This window comes from Hydractinia symbiolongicarpus, chromosome 7 (genome assembly GCF_029227915.1).
Source record: "Hydractinia symbiolongicarpus strain clone_291-10 chromosome 7, HSymV2.1, whole genome shotgun sequence".
Classification (NCBI taxonomy): Eukaryota; Metazoa; Cnidaria; class Hydrozoa; order Anthoathecata; family Hydractiniidae; genus Hydractinia; species Hydractinia symbiolongicarpus.
In genome coordinates this window covers 6327531-6349624 of record NC_079881.1, presented here as the reverse complement: position 1 = coordinate 6349624, position 22094 = coordinate 6327531, and the positions used below count along the sequence as shown (strand labels likewise).

At 33.8% G+C, this 22094-nt stretch overlaps 2 protein-coding genes and 1 pseudogene across 2 annotated transcripts; all 3 read right to left on the bottom strand.

Annotated features, from left to right (window-relative positions):
- Nucleotides 1-548: 548 nt before the first annotated feature.
- Nucleotides 549-1527, bottom strand: LOC130648898 (uncharacterized; annotated as a pseudogene).
- Nucleotides 1528-8069: 6542 nt separating this feature from the next.
- Nucleotides 8070-8983, bottom strand: LOC130648899 (uncharacterized). Its single transcript, XM_057455026.1, has 2 exons — nucleotides 8903-8983; nucleotides 8070-8798 (listed from the first exon to the last, which is right to left on the bottom strand). The coding sequence occupies exon 2, from the start codon at nucleotides 8792-8794 to the stop codon at nucleotides 8123-8125; it is 672 nt and encodes a 223-aa protein (XP_057311009.1). The 5' UTR covers nucleotides 8795-8798; nucleotides 8903-8983; the 3' UTR covers nucleotides 8070-8122.
- Nucleotides 8984-11281: 2298 nt separating this feature from the next.
- On the bottom strand, nucleotides 11282-22077 carry LOC130648897 (uncharacterized). Its single transcript, XM_057455025.1, has 3 exons — nucleotides 19927-22077; nucleotides 13772-13808; nucleotides 11282-13590 (listed from the first exon to the last, which is right to left on the bottom strand). Exons 2-3 carry the CDS (start codon nucleotides 13806-13808, stop codon nucleotides 12539-12541), a joined length of 1089 nt encoding a protein of 362 aa, XP_057311008.1. The 5' UTR covers nucleotides 19927-22077; the 3' UTR covers nucleotides 11282-12538.
- Nucleotides 22078-22094: the final 17 nt, after the last annotated feature.

Genomic DNA, 22094 nt, shown 5'->3' with positions numbered 1-22094 from the left:
GATAATGGGTTGTTTAAACTGAAATTATGTCCTTTGTAGAATAGGGGAAGCGTTTGCAAATTTTTCTGTAACTCAAAAATTTAATTCCAACTTTCTTTTAATCCTGCGAAACTGTAGGAAATGGCCTGTTTAGTAAATTATAACTGTTTCGAAAGTAGCTCCTGGTTATGTTCATGAAGTTTTATCAACACAGAAAGAGCGAAGTTGCGAAAATAATAAAGTGTCCGCAGGCTATATATACTGAACTACTTCTGCTCAGAGACCAGACCGTCTTAGAAGTATTTTAATACAAATGATTCCAGCTAAAAATATGAAGTCATGGGGATTAGAAATGGCGACACATTGTGAATGAACCTTTTCTCCTAATTTTAACTTTTCTTGTGCTATTTATGATATGGCCTTTTTAAAATTGGAGACTATCGATAATTACAATATTGTTCGTGTTTTTGGTATAGATTTAAGATTTATGAAGTGTCAATCAGCTTATATCAAAACAAAAAATTATATTCTTGAAGCATGTAAAAGACAGTGACGTGTACATAAAGATATATATCACCCGTAAGAAGTGTGCGAAAAATTAAATGCCCGAAAATTAACCAAAAAATTATTTATTTCCAAGAAAGAATGGAATAATTACAGTGCATTTGTTTAATACCGACACATCACGTGGATTTTTGCGTGAAATTTTCTGTTATTGTGGGCGTTACTTGTAAAACGCAGATCACGTCCCAAAACTCTCTCATTCTGCACACGGATTAACAGACCATAATTCGGTCGACCACGCTTCCAATCAGATACTGCCCTTTTAACGTCGAATTCCATCCATCCAGATGGTCGACCTGAATTTAATCTGGTTATAGGATACTGGATTACAGATGCAGCGTCTTTTCCTAGATTTAAGTATTGAGAATACCATCTAACTCTTCCAACGCGATAGAGACTTGTAGTTTGACGTTCATTCCATGGTTTAAATACACGATGGATGATAATGTTATGGGAGAAAAAGGGCGTTCTTCGAACGGAATGGAAACTAGCCTTGTGGGCGTATACGTAGTACAAGTACATCTTCGCAAATTTTATTTTGTGTCCAGGACAAGAGCTTCTTAAACTTTCAAATTGAACCAGTGATCGTTTTAAAGGATATCCAGGGTGGCGTCCAATGATGAGGTATTTGAGGAAGTTGAAATTTCTTGATCATCTTTCGAGCGTCACATCTTGTCGTACGTTCAGGATATGAAGTTTTCCGTTTCCAAGATCAACAACTCGATATGTATGCACACAGCAAACAGCAAGTGCAAATAGTATCCCCGTCAAATACATAGTGCTGTAAAAAAACAAGATAAGAAGGTTTCAAAGACAAATATGTAAAATAAATTAAAAGGGTATCAAAATTATAAAAATATATAGCAGCATAGGTCTGGTTACATACCGCTTTTCTTCGTAGTCTCTTTAGAACTTTACTCTAAAAAGAACTTAATGAGATATTATAAAGTTGATTGCGTATCTTTCATCCTTTTATAGCTTTTGAAACCAACAAATAGCTTTTTATGACCCTCCCCAGATAGTTAAGTTGATTGGGAAAGGTCATAAAAACGCCCCCTTGCAGCAATTTGAGATATCCTTAAATTTTCAATAAACATTTCTAAAAAAGTCAGCTCATTTTAGCTGAGAAGGAGTGCTCTGTATTGAGCGATAATTATAGTTTCATCAATTAAGGTTTGTTGACGTGGTTTGGTCAGACGGTTTTTTAATATTTTCACCGTCAGCCTATTTATACGTATAGCTGAGAAAGGAAGAAAATTTCTTCCTCTTTGTCATCACAAAAAAAATCACTAATACATTATTTGGTCGAAACAACGTAAACAGAATATAAAAATAAACATTATTTTGGTGATGTTAAAAATTATATGATGCTACATAGTCATAAGAAACAGAGATAGTCTAGTAAATCGGCCCGAAATGGCCGATTTTGTTATGAACTTGTCCGACGGGGGGTGGCCGGAGCATGAGAGCATCAAATCAAGATAAAATGGCTGCCAGACAGGAAGATTACCTATCAGGGGACGACTTTGATTTGATTTTACAGTTGATTGACTAAGACATCACAGAAACTAAGCCAGAAATTAGCGATGAAGTGACTAAGGACATCGAGACTATGCCTACAGCAGCTCATATCGGTTTTTCATGTCAGCACTGTCAAAAATTATGCCTCACAAAAAGAGGGCTATCACGACTACCAAATCTTGACACTCTGAGAAAGTATTGGCACCTGGGAGCAAAGAGAAAAAAGAAGAAACAGCAGAAGAACGGCTCCACCCCCTTTATCTTAAATATATAGAAAGGAGTTTTGCAAAACTGGGAAAGGATGAATGTTACCCACAATCAGTTATGAGTCAATTTCAATCTTTCACAATTGGTACATTAAATGATGTTTTGCCAGCTTATGCACTTGTTCGAGATGTCATCCAGTGTTTTCGTGGTGATGCTGAAAAGATTTATCCCTTGTTTTACAAGGTGATATCAGAGTCAAGTAATCCTTATGGCGCAAATCATAGAAATTGTAATTTGCTGCTTGGCTTTGAACTAGCTAACCATGTTCTTGCCCATTTATCAGGTGCTAAAATGGGAATGATGTTGTTATACTAAAAGATCACTGTGTAGAGTTTTCTGACAAAGAAATGAGCATCATCGGTTACCTGAGTGGGTATGTGGTTAGTACGTTTTATCGCCGCATACGTTTTTCAAAGTCAACCAGTCAATGTAACCTTTACCATCAACAATGCCTGGAAGTATTATTAGCCGGCAAGTTATCAGAAGAACATCAAAGTTTGAAAGAACATAAACTTGTTGATGCTCGTAATCGTGGTGGGTTGTGGAGAGTTTCAAAGAAATTCATACGTGTATTTACTACTACCGAAGTTTATTTTAGAGCAGCAACAAACAAATACTCCAGTAAAGTTGACGGTAAAGAGATGTATCACAACTGATGAAAAATGCCAGTGTTGTAAGAGGTTTTAAGGCGATTAAAAGTAAATGCAGTGACTCGGTGAAAAAAGAGGTGGGACTTAACTTGTTAGAGGATCTCCTTAGCTTGTATGTACGTGTCCGTACCTTTTCGTTTGTTAAAGGCGTTTCTATGGCTCATAAGATCAAGTCTAACCAGAACAAACTTAAATCGTTGCGGAAGGAGATAAAGAAGCACTCTTCCAGTTTGGACCACAGCCACTGATTTATCACTTGGTTTAACCAAATCAAAACAGCTATTTTTATAGCTACAAAATATTATCTTGGCTCAAGTGGGGTTGTCATTTCTGGCACCCATGGGCGACCAAACTAGTTCTAAATAAAACAAATAAAGCTGTTTCTTTATATAGTCCATTAAAATTTCTAATACAAATAGTTTCTAGAAACCAGGTTTTTTGGAAAAACATTTCATAATTTAACAAACTTGAAATCTGCATTACCTCTAGTGGGTCTTGGGTCAAGAACATCCCATCATTCCACATAAAGCGAGTACATCTTCCAGCTCCAGAATTAGATAGGCAATTACGTGCTGTTTTCATTAAGTGTGTCGGATCCGAATTGAAATATATGTAACGCTTTTCAACGCTAAACAAATTCAATGTCCTGTAGGTGACATCTACTTCAGGATTCATTTCATCATCTAATGTCATGTCAAAGTGCATACGAAAGAATTTGCGACTTGTTGATGCACCATCACACGTTACAGTAACAACTTACACTGCAACTCACAAATGCTTACTGCTTTCCAAAATAAAGGAAAAATTTGATACCCTGTTGCTCCATTTGTAGCAAAATTTGCTAGACTAAACTTGAACGGATTTACTATGCTTCGAACAAGAAATGATAAGATATGTGTTGCAAGCTCATTCGATTTTTCCAGTGTTTCCAGTATTTCAATATCTCCAAGGTCTACAAAACCTATCAGTTCCCCTGTGTGCTTGTCCCAAACAAGGTTTTCCTGTATTTTCATCTCATCAAAAAGCAAAACTACGATTTTTTCAATGTCAGTAAAATTTGAAACTTTCTGATTGAGTTCTGCAATGATCTTTTCGTTGAACCCACGTTCTGGACGATATAATTTTTATAATCTCGCTAGCCTCTGCGACTTGGAAGTACACCAAAGCCTGTGCCGGTCTGGCTATTATGTTTAATTTCATCGTATGCAGCAGGTGACTTGGCTGCCAATGATAGACAGTATCGTATTATCATGAGATGGTAACGAACCCTGGTTTTGGCAGATTGTGCATATTTTTGCTGCTCCTCCCAGAAAAACTTCATAAAAGGTGGTATTTTGGAATTATCAGCATCTGTAGTGATTGGAACAGCTGATGTTGCAATCCTGTAACTTTTGAATTTCGCCTTTCAGTTGTTTATTCTCCACACGATATTTTGGCAAAGTTAATTTTATTCGTTTCGGAGATGTAAGTGAAATTGGAGCATTGGATTTTGCAGGCTCCGTCAACATGTTAGACTTTCGTTTTGAAGCTTTTCGTGCCTTAGTTGCTGCCTTGCTACAATTAACACAACAACTATCACCCTTTACCAAACTAAAACAGTCAAAACACCTGTGGTATACAGTTTTGTAAAGGAATTTCTACATGTTTCTGCACAACAAATGTTCGTGGAACAAAGTGCTTCCTTAGGTAGCTGCTGCCGTGCAAAGATTCATCTATAACTCCTAGACATATGTTAAAATCTGACAACAAGTGTATAAGCTGGGACAATGTTATATTATTCATTGATTTGTTGTTATTTTTATACATTTCATGCTCTCTGTGTAAACACCATGTTAATATTCTGACAGTAAAGCATAGATCTTCTTTTAATATTTAGTATCATAAAATCTTCATTTTGTTTCACAATAAGTCCATACACACTGTTACTCTTCTCAATCTTTCAAAGATCAGGTAGCTTTAAAGATTTGATCCGTGAAACAAAATTCTGAAGTGAAGTGTACTGTGGCTTGTAAGCTTTTTCTTGAGGTTCAATTTGATTTCTTTTCTCAATAATGCTATCTGCTGAAGCTCTTGGACCAGTGCTAAAATAGTAAGGAAGTAGCTAGCTATAATTCTTATGAAAAAAATGCACAATATGAAATAAACAAAATAGGTCTCACACTTGACACAATGAGTTGTCTATCTAAAGATTGTTAATGTATTTTTACCTTGTTGAAGAAGCAACACTATTCTGTGGCAAGTTCAATGTTGGCCAGGCTTGAACATTCTCTTTGTATAATCTAAAAGTTGAACATAGAATAAGCAGAATATGCATATTTGTGTTTAAATATAATAATTCTAAATTGTTTTGTATTTATACGTTGTAAAATTATGTTGTGGGGAAAAAGCATTTGTACTTACGTTGAAGTAAGCAATCTTCTGCAAAATGACCTTCACATATGTGTAATGTTCTCTTCTCAATCTGCACTTTTAACTTCTGGTCTACAACACGATCTTTGGTTATCACATGGATGAGTTTTTCACGCCATGAACTACTATATTCATGTATGTACTTCACTTCATGTTTGAGTTCGTCATGATATGTTGTCATATATCTTACCTGATAAGAAACATTTTCCTAAACATCATTTTTCTTAGATTCCAAAAGCATTTTTATTTACATTAATAAAATCTTCAAATTGTAAATTAAAGTTTCACAGTGTGCATGAAAAACATTCTAATCGCAAAAAAAATTTTGCCAATAAAAACTGCAACTGTTCCGCAAAAAATATTTCCCTAAAGCTAATTTTCAGGTCTCTCCTGAATTCTTTGAGTTATAGTACATCCTTTAGGGTTTATTATAAACAGCTCTGATGATAAGAATAGGGCCAATGAAATAACTGTGTTAACAAAATAAAACAGATATTCAACCCTAAAACGGTGAAAAACATTTGTATGATATTCGGAATTAGAAGGTGAGGAAAGATCGATTACAGTATATGTAGATTGACATTTTGTTCTTCTTTAAATTTGCATCAAAAACAATCACGCATTGCACGCGGCAGATCATTTAGCTGAATGAAACACTTGTAGAGAGTTTTTCTCGATATATCCATGATTTCTATTTTACTTAAGAATTTTCAATACATCTTACAATCTTTCCCCACCCATGTTTATTTTACACTACCATAGTCACTCGGAATAATACCTGGTTAGGCAAATTGGCACATCGGCATTTTATCCTTTTGTTCCGTTTCACAATTAGTCACGTGACATAAGCATTGCACATCCTTGTCTCCCAAATGATTCTGTGCACTGTTTATGTCACGTGACGAGAAAATAGTGCACTGCTTAACATTTTTTAATTTATTGCTTTTCGGCGCGCGTTATGGAGTGCTGAAATGACATTGGCCTAACCAGGGTTTTATTACGAGTGACTATGATACTATAGAATGTAAAGATTTTGAATACAGGTTGGAATATTATTGAACAATATTTTCATCCTGTCTGGAATTAATGTGCGCACATATCAAAACAATTCCAGTTAGTTAAACAAAAAGCAGTTGTTAATGATATACTCCTCTGTAAAAATGTTTTTTATTTAACGAATGTACAAAGGAAGAGAAAAAAAACATGGCTTTAAATTTCTAAAAATTTGAATTTCCGTCGTTTGTTCCTCCATCTGCAAATCATTCTGCTGTGCCAGAAAATGGAGCGTGTGCAGGGGAACATTTTAAAGAAAGAAGGTAATTCTTGTTTCTGTTAAAATTTACAAAACGAATTTAACCCCTTGTTTCTAGGGCTTTTTTTTTTTAGCTAATATGACAGAAAACGGCGGAAAGCGATGACCGGGTTTTGACTAATGATTTGCTTCATTATTATTGCGTAGTCACCACTATTCTAGAATCAGTGCTATAAATAAAAAATGGCGCGAAAAGGCGCATGCGACGAGTTTTATAGACAATTTTTTAAAAACAATGCTTTCGTATTTTTTTTAGTACCTTTTTCAGTCTAAAATTTAAAACGCAACTATGTGAATTATTATTTTATTTTATGTTATAATTTATTTTTGCGAGTACACTTTAAAATAGTAATTTTCATGTAATACCCTTACTTTTGTGTAAAGACAAATCAGTAAGCACACTTAAGTTTAACGACTCAAATACACATCGAAAAAAAAATTGAAAAAAAAAACATCTTAGAATGCAAATAATTCGCAAAATTCATTCCGTACGAAAGTTTAGAAATATTAAACTGAAATATTAAACCAATTAAAGTTTTAACGATGCAGCGCGAGTTCCACTGCAGGTTCGTGTAACCGACCTCACAGCAGCATAGATCAAATACAAATATCTTCTTCATTTAGGCAAAAAAAAAGGAGGAGGAGGGTTTGGTCTCAAGATGCCAAAGTTCAGATGAGCGACGGCTCACTAATTTCATAAGTAATAATAATTATACATTCTTTTCCAGTTAGTGTAAATATGTAATTACATTGTTTCAAATTTATGTAACATTTTATTTATTGTAGTCTGAACTTTGTAAAAACGGAATTTATTTGCGGAATTATTTTCCTAATAATTTTATATCTTTATAGACGTTGCACTTTTTAAACTCCTTGCCTTGCTGGAGGGATGAAATCAATGCGTTTTCTGTTTACAATCGCTGTATTTGAAAAGTTGCTTGTTCGAACTGAAATTATGTCCTTTGTAGAATTTTAATCCTGCAAATCTGTAGGAAATGGCCTGTTCAATAAATTACAACAGTTTTGTGAGTAGCTCCTGGTTATGTTAATCAAGTTTTACCTACACAACAAGGGTTGTGAAAGTAAATAAATGCTCAGGCCACATGATCTCATGGGGATTAGAAATGGCGACACATATCGTGAATGGACCTTTACTATTTTTAATTTTAACATCCTCCGTGCTATTTAAATATGGCTTTTTTAAAATTGGAGATCATCATACACAAAATTAGTGTTTTAACACGATTTTGTTTATATAGAAAAACAAAAAATTATTTTTTTGAAACATGTAAGAGACATTGAGGTGTACATAAAGATTTCTTTTATATCACCCGTAAGAAGTGTGCGAAAAATTAAATGCCCGAAAATAAACAAAAATATTTATTTCCAAAAAAGAATGGAATAATTACAGTGCATTTGTTTAATACCGACACATCACGTGGATTTTTGCGTGCAAATTTCTGTTATTGTGGGCGTTACTTGCAAAACGCAGATCACGACCCAAAACTCTCTCGTTCTGCACACGGATTAGGAGACCATAATTTGGACGACCACGCTTCCAATCAAATACTGCCCTTTTAACGTCGAATTCCATCCAGCCAGACGGTCTACCCGAATTTAATCTTGTTATAGGATACTGGATTGCAGATGTAGCGTCTTTTTGAAGATTTAAGTATTGAGAATACCATCTAATTTTTCCAACGCGATAGAGACTCGTAGTTTGACGTTCATTCCATGGTTTCAACACACGATGGATAACAATGTTGTGGGAAAAGAAGGGCGTTCTTCGAACGGAATGGAAACTAGCCTTGTGGGCGTATACGTAATACAAATACATCTTCGCAAATTTTATTTTCTGGCCAGGACAAGAACTTCTTAAACTTTCAAATTGAACCAATGATCGTTTTAAAGGATATCCAGGGTGGCGTCCAATGATGAGGTATTTGAGAAAGTTGAAATTTGTTGATCCTCTCTCGAGTGTCACATCTTGTCGTACGTTCAGGATATGAAGCTTTCCGTTTCCAAGATCAACAACTCGATATGTATGCACATAGCAAACAGCAAGTGCAAATAGTATCCCAGTCAAATACATAGTGCTGTAAAATAACAAAAACAAACAAGATAAGAAGGTTTCAAAGACAAATACGTAAGGGTATGAAAATTATGAAAAATATACAGCAGCATGGGTCCGCTTACGTACCTTTTTTCTACGCAGTCTTTCTCGAACTTTACTCAAAATGAACTTAATCAGATTTGATAAATTTGATTGCGTACTTTTCATCCTTTTATAGCATTTGAAACCCACAAATAGCTTTTTATGACCCTCCCCAGATAGTTAAGTAGATTGGGAAAGGTCATAAAAACGCTCCCTCGCAGCAATTTGAGATATCCTTAATTTTTTATTAAACGTTTCTGAAAAAGTCAGCTCATTTTAGCTTAGAAGGAGTGCTCTCTAATGAGCGATAATTTTAGTTTTAACATCATCAGTTAAGGTCTGTTGACGTGATTTGGTAAGACGGTTTTTTTAATAATTTCACCGTCAGTTTATTTATATGTAAAGCTGAGAAAGGAAGAAAATTTCTTCCGCTTTATAATCACGAAATAAAACTCACTAATACTTTCCGAAACTTTTAGTCGACACAACGTATATAGATTAAAAAGATGCATACCGAGACCTTGCATTGATGATGTTATTATATAATGCTTGTAAGATTGTGATAAACTAATTGTGACTTGGAAAGTAACATTTTACTACAGTACTGTACAGTACAGTTACTGAAGGGAAATAATATTCGCAGATAGAAACTTTTTGCGAAACATTTCTTTGAGGTATTTACTATTTTGCGTTTTTTAGAATTTTTTTTGCAACGTTTAAAATTGCGCTTTCAAGAGCAAATCGCGAAATTAAGCTCTCCAAACATTTTTACTATTTTTGATTCCCTGGGTATCAGAAATTCTTGAATGTATTACACTTTATATTTAAGTTCGATACCATATGTTGTAATATATCTTAAGAAACATTTTCTTGACCGTCACTTTCCTTAGATTCCGTAAGGTGTTCCAAAAGCATTTTTTTTTACATTAAAAAAACATTCAAGTTGTAAGTTTTACAGTGTGCATAAAAAACATTCTAACCAAAAAAACTGTTTGCAAAAAAAATGGCAACTGTTCCATAAAAATTATTTTCCTTAAGCTAGTTTTCAGGTCTCTCCTGAATTCTTTGATTTATAGTAGATCCTTTAGGGCTTATTTTAAACAGCTCTGATGATAAGAATAGGACCTTAACAAAATAAACCCAATAAGTAAACATGTGTGTACTGTACTTCTAATGTTCCCGTTATGAATAAAAAGTTATAAAAAGGCTGTATTTGGTATACTATGTGAACTAGAAAGACTTTAAGTAAAAAAAAGTCAATAATTCATGCAAAAATAATAAAAATAATGCGACAACGACTCAACATCAACGTCATCAAGTTTTTTGTTATCATGTAGCATGTTCCTTTATTGGTTGGAAAATAATATGTAGGTCTTCACATTTTTGCCTGTCGTAGGAACGCTATTTTATGTATTTTTATATTTCCCAACCCGAAAAAATGCTCAAACGATGGTAAATAATTATCAATGTCATCCCAGAAGCTTCTTCTCCACTTATTTGTTCCCGCCAATCATTTATCAGAAAACAAACACGAAGCTCCGGGGACCAAATTATTACTTTAAAATAAGGTTGCAAACGGTTTAGATGTGTAAAATTACTTGGTAGAATCATAAAAAGGCTGAAATATGGTAATCAATGTGTCACCATGACAGCAGACATGACGTCATACAAGACATTTTAACTATCATGAAGCTAACAGTATATGATAAAAATTCACCAGATATCAAGCCCTGAAACGGTATGCCTCAGAAGTTATTACAATAAAATTGGGGGAGGGGGGGAGGACTTCTTTAGCTTTCCTCGGCGGGAATAAGCTTCACATTTCTACGATATTCGGAGATACAGGGCAAGAAAAGATCGATTAGAACATCTGCAGATGACGGGTTTGACTTTTTCCTCTTCTTTTAGTTTGCATCAAGAAGGTTATGTTATTTAACTAAATTAAGCAATTATAGAGAGCTTTCCTCGAAATATCCATGCTTTCTTTTTCCAACTCCTATAGTTGTCCCATCCCTCAATTAATAATTTTCAGTACATTATCCAACCTTTCTCCATCAATGTTTATTTGATACTGCGGAGCATGAAGGTTTTAAACACATGATCAAATAAAACGCAAAATTGATGATCTAATATTTTCAACCTTTCAAAAATTAATAACTTACGAAATCATATAAATGCTGAAAGGGTTAACCCACGTTACTAACATAAAAAGTAAACTTATTATTAATGACACTTGGATTTCTGTTTAGTAATATTATATCTATTTTTTTACTGACTGAAAGCTTAACCAAAGGTTATCTTAACTGACACTGGATTTCTTATCTTACTTTTCCTGACCGAAACTAAACTAAAACAAGATAGCTGACCAGCTATGAAGCTGTGGAACGGAGATTCTGAAATACAACTGTTATTTCGCTTATCTGCCACGGTAAAAACGTAACCCAGGCTACTTCGTCGTTCTTAGCTTTTTTTTTTCTTTTTCAGTTTGCAATATTAGCAAAGCTTTCTTGACCGACGTTCCAATTTTGAAAAGTCCTGCGAACACGGCGGATTCCTACAACAGTGACTTTAGGCGAACCGCGCCAGCACGCATATCAAGAAAGCGAAAAACCTAGGGGAATAAATTGCTGGGAATTTTAAGAACTGGGTGCTAGTTTTGCTTATGCCAGATTAGGGGCTTGCATTAACAATTATAATACATTCCCGCGTTACCTCTAGGTTGAAACGAATCATAAAATGCGTTCTGTAAAATATTAACTGTTATAGGTTTTCTGCATAATTAGTTCGCCTTATGTTTTTTTTTAAACTAGTCGTTAGCCCGTGGAAAAATCCACGGGTTCGCCCGTCGCAGCTAAGCTACCATTTTGCGTGACAGACAGACAGACGGACGGACAGACGTATACGGGCATTATAATATAGAAGTCGTTAGACCGTGGAAAAATCCACGGGGTCGCCCGTCCTTTATATATCACATTTCGTGTTTCCGTTACGGGACGCGGTAACCCTTTTGAACAGACAGAATACGGCTATTATTAAAGAGATAAATGTAAATTATTCAAAATGGTTTTTCGCTGCAAGAGTTTCACCAAGGAAAATAATTGAGCAAAAATGTAGTAAGTGAATGAGTTTAATAAAATACCAAGAAATGGGAAAGAGTGTTGTTAGAGCATTCAGATTCGAATACACGGTACCAAAAAGAAGTCCTTAACCATTGTTTTATTACTTGCCAAGGAAATCTGACTAACCAGCATAAAAACAATACATTAACATAATAATGTCCGAATATGTATTTAAATAAATGATCCCCATGTTATCTCGTATCATTTGTCTTATATTAATTTTTGTAGGAAATATGTAAGCATATCAAATTATGAACACGTACTTTAAAACAATGATAAAAGAGTTCAGTAAAACAAAACAAACAACAAACAGAACGTGATAAATTTCTATGGAGCAATTTTTGTGGACTGCAGCAAGCTGAGTAAAAAATTATAAACTGAAATGTCAATAAGAAATATCAGAACAAAATGTAAACAAACAAAAAATATAACTTTTTAAATTAGTTCAAGCAAGCATAACATTTAAGCAAACATAACATAACAAAAAACATGATAGTTCAGTTGAATAAGTAAGTCAATCTTCCTCATCGTTTTTCCCGTCGAGTAATACCATTTCTTCTTCTCAACTAATAAAATTTTGTGATGTCACATTGTCTTGCTCTTTTTCTTTTAGGCACATCTTAATGGAGTTATCCTCTTTTAGCCTTATCTCAATTATCGAGTTATCCCGCTGATCAAACTTAACTATAACATTTGCCTTGATCATTTTTTTGGCTAGTGGAATCTTTTTGCAACACGGAATGCCAAAACACTTCTCCAACAAGCTAGGTGAACAATCTAAGACAAGTTTGCCAGTATCGCCTTCTGCAGTAAAACCAATGTTGGAGTGCTTTCGACACTGCGAGGCATCTGTCATGGTGCAACAATTATTGCATATGGTATAGTCCTTCTCAACTTCAAGGTCATTGGATTTGCATGAAGGACACTGGAATTTTTCTGAAAAACTTTTTAAATCTACACTAGTTATGGTGAAATGTGAAGTACAATCTGTTACTGTTACTGCTTCGTCGTTTATTTCTAATGGATCCACAGTTCTTAGTTTGGTGAATGGGGTGGCTTTCAAGAACCGATTGTTCATATATTTTGATACCCTTAGTTCTGTTAAAATATATGTTTCCTTGTTTTTCACTTGCCCACATTGTTCATTATAAAACGTGATTGGCAGTTTTTCGCTTGTTTCGTCAATAAGAATGGCATTGCGATATGACATATTTTTTCCATTCTTGTCTGTCAGCGCCTTAGTTTCACTCAGTTCATATAGATATGCTTTTGTGTTTACGATTTCATACAGCATCGATTCATTAAGAATTGCTGGAATAGTTTTGAGAACAACTTCAGGGGTCTGCAGTTCAAAAGATGGAGCAAGCTTTTTCACAGATGGAAAATCTGTTATAATGATGTCATTAGTGTCGCTCCTTTTGTATTTTTTTATTTCACATCCAGTGAGATCTTTGTGAACTTCTGATACCAGTTTATGTTTTTCAGGGGAAAAACAAACTGTTCGTTCCATTTTGTCCTCTGTGTTTAGAAGGAAATCAAAGTATTTCCTCTTTGGATTGTTTTTAGCAGTTTTAATTGGTGATACATTCGTAACATACCCAACAATAGAATTATCTGAAAAAACAAAATCTATAAATTCCATCTATAAATTCCTGCCAAATATAAGAATACTGACACTGACATTTATATTTTTATATAAGATTAAAGTTTATGACCTAAATTATGTAGTTTGTTTTCTTAACACTTTACAAATGCTTAAACGGATCCTTTAAAATGGTAAAGAAAGATATCTTACCAAGACGTTTTTTTGGTGTTTTCTGTTCTGACGACATCTATAAATAAATAAAATAGACATAAATATATAAATATAATGTAAATGAAGTCCCTGATTTTGGAATAAATACAATAAATTTAAAGAAAAAGATATTAGACATATTGTATCAAGCTACCAATGTTTGATTTGCACAGAAATTGCACAATGATCTGAGTAATATACAGGTATAATAGCAACAGACAAATTTTCAATATTGTGAAATTCATTATTTACATATACATGATCTATAAGACCACCAAGTATATGCGTTGGCTCGGTGACCAAAAGTTTGTAATTTAATTCATTCATCCTAGTAAGAACAGGTGGAAGTATGTCACAGAGTGCATTTGAATTAAAATCTCCTAACACAAAATCTGGTTTATGAAGTTCTACAAGATTTGAAACATAATCTGCAAAACGCTGTGGGTGGCAATTGTTACCTTTATAAAACAAAATTAGTGAGATAAAATGGTCACTGGTTGAAAAAAACTCGAGATATAGAGCACTTTGCAATCGCAAAATATTACATTGAAGATATTGTTTTTTAAGAAAAGCTAAGCTTTTAAATCGATCTGTATTGTTATGCAAAAATAAGTCATGCTCTAAAAAATGCTCTTGCAAGGTTGGATGAAGTGAATTATCTAACAACTGTGTCTCAGTTAGGCATACAACATCTGCATTAGTTAGTCGAATGTCGTGACTTAAGTCAAGAGCATGTTTGGACAGTGACCTAATGTTTAGCAATGCAAATTGAAAGGTGTCTGCAAGAGGTTGTATTTTGTCAATTGACAAAGCAGATTCAGTTTTTAGTCTGGTGTATTCTTCTGAAACCTTAGGATCAGCTCTGCATGCTTCTAATGTTGGTATACCCTCAATGTGAATATGGGCCAATTTTTTTACTCTGCTCAAAGCTACATAGATCTGACCGAAGTTAAAAGTTTTTTGTTTTAATAACTTGAATGAAACCACTACATTAGGTAAAGTTAAACCTTGCACTTTATGTACAGTACAACCCCATGCTAACATGATAGGAAATTGTGTTCTAGAAATTGCAGGGCTGGACACTGATGACATTGAAACTGGGATACTGGCTTGTATTCTTTTAATTGGGACTGTATGAGTTTCAAATGCATACTGGTTAGATCGCATTTTTAGTATTCCAGCTTGATGGTCATTAAATTTGACAAAAGTAGTTTGGATGGTTCCATCATTGTTATATTGTATATCACGAACAAGACCAATTTGACCATTGATAAGTCGATCATCGATATCAATATTATTAGTTAGCATTATCAAAGCATTTCTCTTTATAATTAATGACTTACATAGTCCATTTGTCTGACTTACATTTCTGTCCAAAGCTTGATTGATTTTTGATATTGATACATTTTCAGGAAATTTGTCAAGGGAATTAATGACAATGTTTTCACCTTCTAATTTACTAAGTTTTGACAAATTCAGTTGGTCTTTTAAACTATTTTCTGCAAATAAATATATCGAGTCAACTGGTATGTTTTTTGCAATTCGTGAATTAAGAAGTAACAAATCTTTGTCACCTACTTCTCCAATGCGTACATTATTTAGAAGTTTTATGAAACTATCATCTCCTTGCTGTCTCATAATTTCAGATAGCTCATACAGTTTAAATGATTTCCATGGATGACAAATATTAAGAAAGTCATGTTTAAATGGAGTGAATATCTTAGCCTCTTGAACCGGAGGAAGTTGGTATAGATCACCTACAGCCAATATGGTCTTATTCGCAAATGGGTTATTAAGACTCATCTGGAATATCTCGCACAGTCTTTTGTGTATATGATATAATTTAACATTTGAAACCATGGAGATTTCATCAATTATAACAACATTAAGATGCGAATATTTGTCTCTAAATTTGCAACGAAGGTTGTCACTCAAATTGTGTAAATTCAAAGATTTTGATTTAGGAATTCCAAAAGCAGAGTTAATGGTGGTTCCATCTATGTTAATAGCTGCAACACCTGTAGGTGCTACTTTTAATACCTTGCATTTTTCAGGTGTACCTGAATATAAGTTAAACAGCTTTGATAAAGATTGATAAATAGTATTTATTAGGTAAGATTTTCCTACACCTGCACCACCAGTAACGAAAACTTGAAGAGGTTCTACCCTTCTGAAAGAATTACAATTTTGCTGCTTTACTTTGTTATTTGCCCATTCATACAAAAAATCAAAAAATAAGCGCTGTTGTTGATTTAATGACCGTATATTCTGCCTTAAGGTATCATCACTTATTAAATTATTAGAACTGATAGATTAGAAACTGAATTAAACAAAACTGGCTGTTGATAGACTTCCTCTAAATTCAACTGATCAGTTTGTTCAGTTACAATTGTATCTTCAATCATTACATTATTAGATGCACTCATCCTCATATATGCAGCATTTACATCATCAGAAAAAGGTTCAAAAATACTTCTATTTACATTCACAACATCCAAGACTCCATGTTGTAACAGTTTTTCACAGTAACTATTATTAATAAGCAATTCTGTTTCTGAACGAAAGGGGAGAAACAAGAACAACAGATAATGAGCATGCCTTTCGGGGAACAAATCATTGTTTGGGATTGAATAACGCAAAATTTGTCTAACTTTCCTGCAAACTAACTTTTCCTTGCATGACATTAATGGTATAATACTGGGAAAATTACAGCCAGCTTGAGAATTCTCTGAAATATCTGCTGTAAGTATAACAGGTTGAAAATCACATAAAAACTCATTATCAATTTTATCATTTTTGACACAATAATGAGATAAAAACATAGCAAGACACATATCATTAACAGATGCATAACGTCCTGAACAAAAGTTACTATCAGGTCTATCCATGTAACGATCGATCATATTTTTTGCATATATATCAGTGCTTTCTGAATCAAGTTCATTTAACAATGCCTTTGGTTTGCATAATCTGATTCGTTCTGTTGGAATATTAGTATTAACAAAAATTGTTCTTGGAAAGCATTTTCGTAACCAAAGTTCTGGTAAACTAAACACTACAGCCTCTTGCAAGGACATTTGTCTTGATGTGGCATAAGCAGATGCCAATTTGTACATAGCTTCCCTGGTACGCAGTTTCATTGATTGTATCTCCTTACTTGCTTGAATAAAAACCTGAGATGATTCAGACTCTGATTTCGAAAAGTATGAACACATATATGATACCGCTTTATAGTAATTGAACACTGGTTGTATGTCCATATTAGCCTGCCAAGCTTTTAAAATATAAGGGTTATAGTTGTTAATGAAGCAAGAATCTGGAGGACGCTTTAAGTGTATTTCATAATCTGTTGAACAAAGCGTGATAGTAATCTTTTTCTACTATATTTATTTCATTAAGGATGTCACTTATACTTATGGAATCACCCTTGTAACCTTGCTTGCTGGGATCTAAATACTCATTTATATACGTCTTTACCCTGCTTAATATATTATTTCGCTCTGTCAAATCATTAAATTGTTCCTCAGTTGTTTTTTTACTTGAAGTTGGACATGCTACAATAGTCCTTTGAGTAAAAAACCTGCCAAAATTATACCTACATGGTGTGTTTTTGTATTTGCGACAAGATTTTGAATGTTTGTGAGTCTGGTATTTTTTCACTAAATTGTATAACTCATTCTTTTCTCGTGGTAGGTAAGCATGGGTTGTAAAGTCTAAAAAATTAATGTAGTTAGAAATATTGCTCTCTGTCAGTGTAGGCGCATCTTTAACCCAAATGAAGGAATGAGTATGTTGAGTTCCACGAAATTGAAATTCCACACGTATAGCATAATATAAAATTTCCCCTAACAGATTTGTTCTCAATAGTACATTTCGAAAAAGTAGTTCAACTCTATATTGAAGATGCCTTGCAACTAATACAGGGTTTTTGTTAAGTATTTCGCATCTTTCAAAGTAAGTCAAGTTGCTTATAGCTTCCTCAGAAAGGGGATTCATATCAAGTTTAGAAATGATGCTGACAAGCTCGTCCCATTGTAAATCGGCACAAGACAAAGTGAGAAAAAATGTGGGACAACCAAGTTGTCGAATCATGGCCAAGACTTCAAGTTGAAATCTTTTCCAATAGGCAGGTGTACCTTTTATCTGATTCATGAAAACAAAAGCTTTGTTTGTTGAAACTAGTGATTGTATAGTTTCAGAATATCCTTGTTGTAACATACCTGCCGTTACATTGGCAGAACTCTTGCGCATTGCAATGGAAATCTGATTGTTAAAACTTAGTTGTTGCAAAACGAATTGAACAAAGAAAATGTAATCTGATGAAGATGCAAATGTTTGCTTATAGTGTAATAACCTCTGGTTAAAATACTTTACTGGTGAAAGTTTTACATCTCTTTCTACTTTATATCCGAACTCACCCAAACTAAAAAGAATAGGGAAGGAAAGCTCTTCACAATATTGATCATTTAAAATACTTGTTGGCACTTGTCCTTCACCAGGTGCAATCTCAAATATTTCAGTTGTAAGATGTTCTGGAATAATACACATTTCCCCTGCTTGTTGGCGAAAAGAATCCAACGGATTAGAATCAGTCTCTAAATTATCATTGACAGTACTACTATCTAATTCAATGCATATTTCTTCATCAACATGTAAATTAAGCAATTCTTCAAAAATGTTTGCTACATTGATATGTACATCACTATACAATTTGTTGTTTAATTTCAAATAAGTTAAAGCCTCTCCAACTTTCGCAGGCGAAACAGGCTCATAATAGACATGGCCATTAAATTGCAATTTTTTTTTCAATTTAACTAAGAGTATACCAGAAGAATCAATATTCCAAGGAAGTGAATTGCAGGTGTTGTCAACGTCAACAGGAATATTACAAATAGCACCTTTAACTTTTGGCATTTGACCCTTTGACATTATTGCAATTTTCTTGAATAAAATTCTCTTCGATATAAGCACTGCCTCTAACTTATTTAAGCATTTAAGTTCATTCGGAATATCATTGACATATAATTTATTAGCCATCGCTTGACAAGGAACTTTACCGTTTTTCACCTTTTGTTTACATGTATTACAAATATACAATAAGCCATTTTCTATTTGAATATTCTTATATATTTTGTTACCTATTTCACTGCATTTTAAAGGATCAAACACTACAACAGATTTTTTATACAAACATCGCCCACATATAACACATACATAACTTGGTCCTTCAAATATTTGTTGCCGAAAACCCTTAATGCTAGTGTCAACAGTGTCTAATAAAAATGATAAATTTTTACAATTTGTAGCTGAGTTAGATTTGTTGTCAAACTTTTTCTTTGGACTAGAAACAACTTTTAAAAAAGGGGCTTTATGGCCTTCAAGTATAACAGCTTTATCAGCTTCTGTCACATTCTCTACAGAAATCGAGATAAACTGAATATCATATTGTGTAGGGTTTATGGAATTATTATGGTATACCTTTGATATATATTTTGCGACTTCAAACAAATTAATAAACTTTAACACAACAGCAGTACCATCTGGGCATGGTCTACCATTAGCATCTCTTGAATGAGAATCAATAATGTAATAATGACGATTGCATTTTAAAATTGACACTGCAACACCATTGATAATAAATATAATTCTTGTTTTATTGTTTAAATTTGACCTTAAATTAGAAATCAACTCATTAATAGAAGTAGCACTTGAAGTCACAAAAAAACCAAAACAGTTATGGTCAAAATTTACATCCATATTTACACCTTCAAGTGAAACAGTTCTAGGTAGTTCAGTGCATGTTAAAAATTGAGTTGTATTTTGCAGTTTGTACAAATTATCACCCTTTTCAAGAACACAATTGATGTCATTTTTTGTCCATCGCGAGACATGCTTAAAAAATGAAAAGAGAGATGCATATAATGATATGCAGGTACATTGGATTCCTCTTGTATAGCTAAATTTTTCGTGACCCTGATGAAATGAACCCTTCGTACATTTAATAATTGTGTAAGTTAGGCCAGAATCTACTTCAACGCTTGTACCACATTCTGACATTTCTAACATAAAGAACGCTGGAAAAGTTGAATAATGTTGGAAGGACAAGTGTACAGTCAATTGTCAGTAAAATGAAATAAAATAAATTTATTATATACCTTTTTACAATCAAAGTTTTACTTTACTACTTCCAACCAGTTTGCAACCAGTACTGCGCGGCATCGTGGTACAGCATTTGAGGATTGAGGAGGAGTATTCGAGCACATGGACGCTGATTGGCCGGTTTTATGGCAAAATCATTTGATTGGGGAAAAGTAGCAGGTACCATGTGAGTTTTCGCGTGATTATGCAGTTTTTACCCGAAGATAACGTGATATTTCACGTGATTTTTTTAACTTTACTAACCGCCTCGGAGACACGCGTAACTTCACTTAAATCCCAGAAGATCAAGATTTTGTTCGAGCTTTCAGCCGAAACTAGAAGCTGTGTATTCCACAGCTAATTAATTTTTCGTCAAAACATGCATTTTTTGCAACTTTCGCTAGAAAGGAACATTTTTTCTAAGAAAATATTCGATTCAAAGTAAGTAAAATATCAAAGTTGAAATGAGTTCAGTTGCTACACGGTCGCCATCTTTTAAGCACCCCTGTTGCATAATCACCCATGTTAACTATCTGAAAGTTTACAAGCCGCTCATATTTCAATTCGGCGCCTTTCTTCCACTCAATGCTTTTAATAGAACATTACATAACTTAGATCTGAAACGAAACATTTTGGAAAGGCAGCGAAGTCTGAGAGAAGCAGGAGAAAGCTGTTCGTATTAAAATGGCGAAACAGCTGTAGCATATTTTTTAGTTGAAATTTAAACTTTTCTTGCCCACGTGTCAATTGTGCGCTACATCCATTTTGTTTGAAGGTGAATGTTCACTCAACTTGTTTGAAATGTTTGTTTGAAAATTGATGTTCACTTAAAAGGATTTTTTCTAGGCTTAGGAAACTTCGGACAAATGGAACTGTGTTTATATTTTAAGTCACATTTTGATTGTGCTTAACCTTGGAGGAACTTAGCATTTGGTTTAATTCGGGATCCAGTAAAAATTGTGGTAATAATCTTCCTCTAGTATAACCTGTTGCAAATATTATTTTCATTATATTATAAATATTATTTTTCGATCTGCCAAATAAGATCTTCCAAAATCGCTCAAAATTAAACTGCAAAAAATAGTTCTGTACATCTATAACACCTTCTAACCACGACAAAATATATTTTTTCGGACAATATGTGTTCTAAAAGATGGATAAATTTCCTATTTCGCGGATTCGACCAAAATCGGATAAATTTATTCCATGCGAAACTTAATTCTATTTAAATTCCAATAAATAGGTAACAAGCATGATGTTTAGACGAAACGACCGCGAACGCTTTCTTCACTATGTTACAGTATGTCTCTCGATGCTTGTTCATTTTTGCATTTTCAACAGTTAATAAATAAACTAGTCGGAAAAATCAAACAGGTTCGCCTGCCCATCTTATACCGCATTGTTACTTGGGGTACCATTTTGCGTGACAGACAGATGTATATATGAGTCTTATAACATCATTTAAATTATAAGATCATTTAAAACTAAGTAAAGTGCATGTTAAGCACGATCTTAGACCAATTTTTAGAATCAATTTTCCATTAACACAGGTGGTTAATAACTTCCCAAAAAAAACAAATTTTTAGAAGATCATGATGCGTGATATTAACTTTAAATATAGCTACATAGCTATCTATAATAACTAGACTGCGTCATCTAATTGAACAGGTACACTTTAATTATAAGGGTTTTCTTTACTGGTCGATGTTTTTAATCTCGATTGTGCTGACTTCTCTGTATATGCTGACAGTGACCCTCGATAGGTTGAACTGTCGCAGAGCTTACAAAAGGGTTGACTTTGTTTAAGTCTGATAAAAACAGTACACAACATTCCACTGCCACCTTAGTATTCAGTAATCCATGAGCGTATTGTTTAACCTTCAACTTATTTGTTTATATTCACGACACGAAAATGCTTGAATGTCGAATTATATTGAAATGCTGAGAGAACGAAGGTTCAAAGGTTCAAGTTTTACAAAATCATCCGAGCGAGTTTTTTTAAACCAAGGAAATATTAAGATTTTAAGTATATTTTCGAGTTATTCAAAGTCAACCGTATTTCAAGTTATTCTACAAGGAACTTCTCCATTCATCTTATCCTCCAGGCAGCTCATGATTAAAAACTGTGTGCAACCATTGTAAACATGGATAACCATATGGGTCAAGAAATTATGAAAAACAAATA

Excerpts from the sequence above, each read along its gene's own strand:
- LOC130648897 (XM_057455025.1), bottom strand. The coding sequence starts at position 13,808 with ATGTCGTCAGAACAGAAAACACCAAAAAAACGTCTTG. Across the intron at positions 13,591-13,771 it reads AACACCAAAAAAACGTCTTG|ATAATTCTATTGTTGGGTAT; the intron begins GTAAGATATCTT and ends TTGTTTTTTCAG.
- LOC130648899 (XM_057455026.1), bottom strand. The coding sequence starts at position 8,794 with ATGTATTTGACTGGGATACTATTTGCACTTGCTGTTTGCTATGTGCAT.